Below are 5630 nucleotides of genomic sequence, written 5' to 3' on the forward strand. Positions count from 1 at the left end.
CAACAACAGTGCTACCCCATTTATTGCCGTTGCTCATCATCTGTTTATTAGAGCAGAAAATCAAGTTTCATGTTGATAAAGGTGCCTGCATACAACAACATAAGGTACACCTGCTGAAATAATGAGATCCAGTATCAGATATGTTGACACAATTTTCCATTTACAAAATTAAGTGTTGCTTTAATTTACTATGTTTATTACTGTGGTTGTCGTTATACTGTGATGCATCCTAATGAGTTATCTTTACTATTAAGGTTAATATCTGATTTAATCAGAACAGAAATTTGTTGATATAGCTTTTGGATTTACAGGTACATTTCAATAAATTAGAATATTGTGAAAAAGGTATTTAGTTCAATAAGTTCACGTTCAACTATATTTATATATAATTAATGTTTTTTGTATAATTTGATGATTGGAGAGCTCAAATTAAAACCCCAAATTCACCTAAAAAATCAATCAAAATGACTTCTGATATAGTTAACATAAATGTCTAATTTTTTTAACAAATTTAAAAAACAAGAAAAACAAACAAATTCAACAAAAATATTTTTTTAGCAAGGAAATTAATATTTTTTCCATTGCTATTGTGACAAAATGTTCAAAATGACTCAATTAAGTTTGGATTGTAAAAATATGTTCTGTATTATGAATTCCGCACCTTTATTAAGATGTAGAAGTACTTCCAAGTGTCCATCGATTGCTGAATGAGTCCCATGTTCCATTTATAAATAATACAGAGCTAAACATCCATAGTGGAGTGTGCATCAAGTAAAACGAATCATGCGCGTGCACGAGCGCCCTGCTTCCATCAAAACCCACGAGGTAGGAGCGCGCGTGTGTGTTGCAACCGGAGCATGCGCCGTGAAGCCAATCACGGGCGTCACACAACCGCAGCGATTGCGGATCTGACACGTCGAGTCGCAGCCCGAGAAGTAGTAGCAGAGAGGCGGAGAGGAGGGGATGGAGCTGGAGACCCGCAAACGAGAGGGAGGCCGATCGAGTCTTGCTACGCCTCCGCCGCCAGCATGTCTGCCACCTGTCCGTCTCCTCTTCCCTATAATCCGGTGTGACTGCAGTCCTCTTCCTCCGCGGGGACCACAATGACACCCTCGGCGAGTGAGTGTGTGAGCGCACACTAGTGGACGCGGTACCGTGCAGGATGCTCATCTCGAACCCGACCAGGAAGACAGTCCGCAACTGTTGTTCCCGTCCCACTGTGCAGACCGAGCGTTTCCTCCATCACCCCCCTCCTCCTGCTCCTCCTCCTCCTCCTCTTCTTCCTTCTTTTTCTTCTGCTACCGTATGATGGAGAGCTCCAATGGCTCTGCAGGCAGCGACACCAGACCCAACCAGCCGGAGAAGAAGAGACCGAACCGGGTGCCCTCCCCGGCCAGACCTTTCCTGAAGGACGTGCACGCCCGCGCCGCCAAGCCGCCGGCCATCGGACCCAAATCGCCCAATCTCGGCAAGCAGCAGGCTCCGAACCGCGGTTCCAGGCGCAACCTCACCGCGGTCAAAGACAAACCCGCCGCGGCCGCCAGAAGTAGCGCCAAGGCCGGGTTGACAAAAAAGCCCGGCAGGCTCCCTGGAGCCGAATTTAAAGCAGCCGGCAGTCCCATCCTCGCCAAGGCTAAGAAGGGGAAGCTCGTCCCGGCTTGCCAAATCGGCCATGGCTCCCCAGTCAGAGTACCGACCGGTCTGGTCGGCCAGACCGACAGCAGTTCGGACCTGTCCGACTGCCCGTCCGAGCTGGCGCCGGTGGCCAGCAGCGACGCCGAGTCCGGCACCGGCTCCAGTGATAAGGATCACCCCGGGGCAGAACGTCTGTTGCGGACAGAGCCACATGCGACGCCGGCTACTCAGGTGCTCAATCCCGCCCCCAAGGCTACCGTGTGTCCGGTCCGGTCAGGTCCTGAGAAGAAACCCAAAGGAACCGAGGAGGAGCTGCTGAGGGAAATCGAGGATTTGAAATCTGAGAACGATTATTTGAAGGTAAGGACGTGTGACAATATTATTACTAGGCTTTTATTCAATCTTTTTTTTTTTTGTGTGTCCCATTCAACACTCTCAGCAGGACACTTCATTAGGTACACCTGCATACAATGATATGAAAAAGATAAAATACTCAGAAATGTTTCATAATAAAAAAAAAATAATAAGTTGAAAAGTTCAAACATTAATTCGCCAAACACTGTTGCAGTGGTGGCGACGCTCGGTTAGCCAAGAAAACTGATGTTGATTTCGATGGTTTATTATTTTTTATATTTTTTATTCTAGTTTATTATTTTATGATGAGCAAAATTGTATGACTTGTGGACTTGACTTGACCTGCTTGATTTTGTCACAGTAACTTGGGACAAAAATCTCAGTGGCAAAATTCAGACATTCTGTATTGTACAGCAAGTGTGCAAATTTGTGTAGTGTACAATTTGGTTCTGATGAAAATGAGTGTGTGTGTGTGTGTGTGTCTTGGCCTTGGTGACAACATTGCGAGTGGTTAATCAGCTTTGCTCTCCGCACTAAAGCTGCCCCTGTCCCTGAGGACTCACGTGTCCCATGTGTGCTCGGGGGCTCAAGCGGCCTCCTGCGGGGCCGGCTGCTCCATCCCAACACACACCAGTTTTACACTCACTGGCCGCAACATTTCGCCCATTGTCATCATCTCCAGAACTGCTTCTAATATTTGGATGCCTCCCATGTGGCTAAATAAGCACAATATTAGGAACGCATTGTTAATTTACAGCTTTAACCCCTAGGCGTTATTGTGACCATTTTTTGGCTTTTTGTTGGTTCTGACCAAGCCATTTCAAAATAAAATACTGCCCACGGGTTAAAATGGGACTTTATAGGTGTTAAGTAGAAATAAGGGCAATGATTTGATGTTTCTTAATATTTATTCAGCTTTCAGTGACATTTATGGTTTGAAAATGATGCCTGTGCTGATTGTATTCAGGTAAAAAAAAAAAAAAAAAAGTGAATTTAATCCATTTTAGGATCTCAGTACTTTAACTACTTTGCACCGTAAACCCCTCACCCTTTAAAACGGTCGCCTTTGTATTTTCTGACAAAGCTCAATGAATCATTACGGTTCGTTTCTAGTAAAAGCCTCGGTCGCCAGAGGTAACTGTAAAACATAGGTGTCAAACTCCGGTCTTGGAGGGCCCTAGTCCTGCAGGTTTTGGATGTTTCCGTTCTCCAACACAGCTGATATATGATCAGCTCATCAGCAAGCTCTGCATAAGCCTGATAACGATCCTGCTGATTGTAATCAGCTTGTGTTGGAAGAGGGAAACCTCCAAAACCTGCAGGACTAAGGGCCCTCGAGGACCGGAGTTTGACACCTATGATTTAGCCGGCCATCGAATCAATAATGGGCAGCAGAAGAAGATTCAGTGGAAAAGGCAGGACACTGTTTGGACCTCACATAATTTATTAATTAGGACGTCACCCTATAGTTAGCAGAACTTGCTGCTATGGTTCCACTCCGATCCTGTAGGTGGCAGTACAAAATGGATGCCAACTTGATTAGAAGTGTAATTAAAGCGGTAAGGATATTCAAACGGGCCATTGTACTACTTTATTCATGGCAAATTATTTGAAATTATCAACCTTTGAAACCACATTAGATTGTGTGGGCAACAAAGCTTTCGCCTTTTAACAGGTAGTTGGTCCGAGACCTAGAATTCGGCCAAAACGGCTGCTTCAAACTAAAATGGTTGACTCCCTGGGCACAGGTTCTTGAGACTTTGTGTACTATTATGTTAGACATGTCCACTTTGTGTTACTCTGGGGCGCAGGTGATTGAATTTTAGCAGGTCCGATTTGGGAACCACCAACATAAATTTTCAGCATGTTGAGGTTTCTCAAAAAGGCAATTCCTTTGGCAGAATAATAATAATAAACAGCAATCCCAAGAGATAAAAAAAAAAAAGAGATGGCTTTGATCAAGTAGACAGAATTGAATATAAAACTAGAATAGAATAGCGCGTACCTTTGGGGATTACATGCTAATACATGCTTGTGATTAGAGAGGTCCAGTAGTGGCGCTGCCGATGATGTAACTAAGCGTCTTATCTCTGTGGGATGCTCCAATATTTCATGTCTCCTTTCAATGTCGAACTGTGCTTCCGTGTGCAATTTAGTATGACAGCTTGAGAATTGCTTAGTAGTTAAGAGTAGGAGGTTCATCGCAATCTTTTAAGAAGCTGCCACATGCTCACGGACAGAATGTGGAGAAAGTCAACTGATTAAAATGAATTGAAAGAATGAAGGGATTCTTTGTTAGCTGATGAGCTAATGACTATTTTAGCGAGTCGACCTGTTAAAATCAGACTTAAGGAATCATGGCGGTTCAGCGGGTGACATGGCTGTTTTTTAGTTGGACTAATATCAACTTCAGGACTGGTTAGAGCCTGAGAACCAGGTGGTACCAATCTTAGAGATATTTTACATGACAATTTTAGACATCCCAAACACAACCCCACGAAACTCACTCACAGTATCGTGCCTTGGAAAGTTGGACTGAAATTAGCTAGCCTGGTAACCTGACTCATCACTGTACTAGTCAGTGAGTCTGGAAACCATCAAGCACATTTCTGGGCAAACAGAACCAAACAAAATAGTAAAAAGAACCAACCAGCGAAGAGTGGAAGTTACATCTTCTGGGAACTTCCTACCTATTTTGACCTAGTGTAGTTGCCGTAGTTGGCGAACAAATGCAGCCTTCGATTGTGTAATCGCATTTTTACTTATGAAATTTGCATGTAGCACTTCTCCCACTCGTATTGGTGGCATTTTCGCTGTAGACACAGAAAATAACGTAAAAACGCCACGCAGAAATCAATGTATTCAAATTAGGTGGTCTTAACAAGTGGCTGCCGGTGGCTAAGCGTCATTCATATATAAGTCCGTGGTCTTGACACACTTCTTCTTTTTAAATAAATGCTAGTAGTGCTGTCGGTTGCTGTCATTTTTAATTAATGACTTTGTGTTTCTGCTCATTTAAAACCAAAGATGGCAAATCCAGGTAGAAAAGTAAAAACCCTGCCACAGTTTGGCTTTAGCCCCTCGTGCTAGCTAGCTAGCTCCCTAGCAGGTAAACAAGCACTCAGGGAGCTGGCTAGGGAGCTAGCACCTGGTGCTAAAGCCAAACTGTGGCAGGGTTTTTTACTTTCTGGACTTGGATTTGCCACCTCTGTTTAAAACTGAGTTTAATACTGAAGGAACGCCATTTTGAATGGACTTGCACCGCCGAAGAGTGACGTTGCTCACGAGGAATACGCCACAGCAAATACAAAAGTTTGATTGCACGGTTCGTTTTGAACCGACCAAACAGCAGTAAATGGCAAACTTTCCAGATCCACTTTTTGACTGTCAAGAAAGTGGGTTTGGCTTTCCAGGTTAAAAATTATCCTCTGATCAGTTTCACTGATCGACACAAAATTGGGTGAATATCTCTATGATAATACGATGGGGAAAAGAGTCTCAAATACCCATGCCTGAAATTTTACTGGAAGTCGTCCTAAATGGTGAAACTTTTTTTGGGGCAGACCGTGTTATCACCCATGACGCTAATAAGGACAAGGGGGATACAAAATGGATGGATGGATGAGTCACACTGATAAATA

The 5630-nt window shown here is 43.8% G+C and overlaps 1 protein-coding gene across 5 annotated transcripts in view; it reads left to right on the forward strand.

Annotated features, from left to right (window-relative positions):
* Nucleotides 1-854: 854 nt before the first annotated feature.
* mtcl1 (microtubule crosslinking factor 1) overlaps nucleotides 855-5630 on the forward strand; it is a 43650-nt gene continuing 38874 nt past the window's right edge. For 3 of the 5 annotated variants that reach the window (XM_077555860.1, XM_077555864.1, XM_077555865.1), the window contains exon 1: nucleotides 856-1995. In XM_077555860.1, the coding sequence (XP_077411986.1) occupies nucleotides 1306-1995 (690 nt within the window). In that variant the 5' untranslated portion in view covers nucleotides 856-1305. Of the gene's footprint in view, nucleotides 1996-5630 lie in introns of all 5 variants that reach the window. The other 2 variants (XM_077555862.1, XM_077555863.1) reach the window with 2 other exon arrangements.

The sequence above is a fragment of the Vanacampus margaritifer genome, chromosome 2 (assembly GCF_051991255.1).
Source record: "Vanacampus margaritifer isolate UIUO_Vmar chromosome 2, RoL_Vmar_1.0, whole genome shotgun sequence".
NCBI classification, from domain to species: domain Eukaryota; kingdom Metazoa; phylum Chordata; class Actinopteri; order Syngnathiformes; family Syngnathidae; genus Vanacampus; species Vanacampus margaritifer.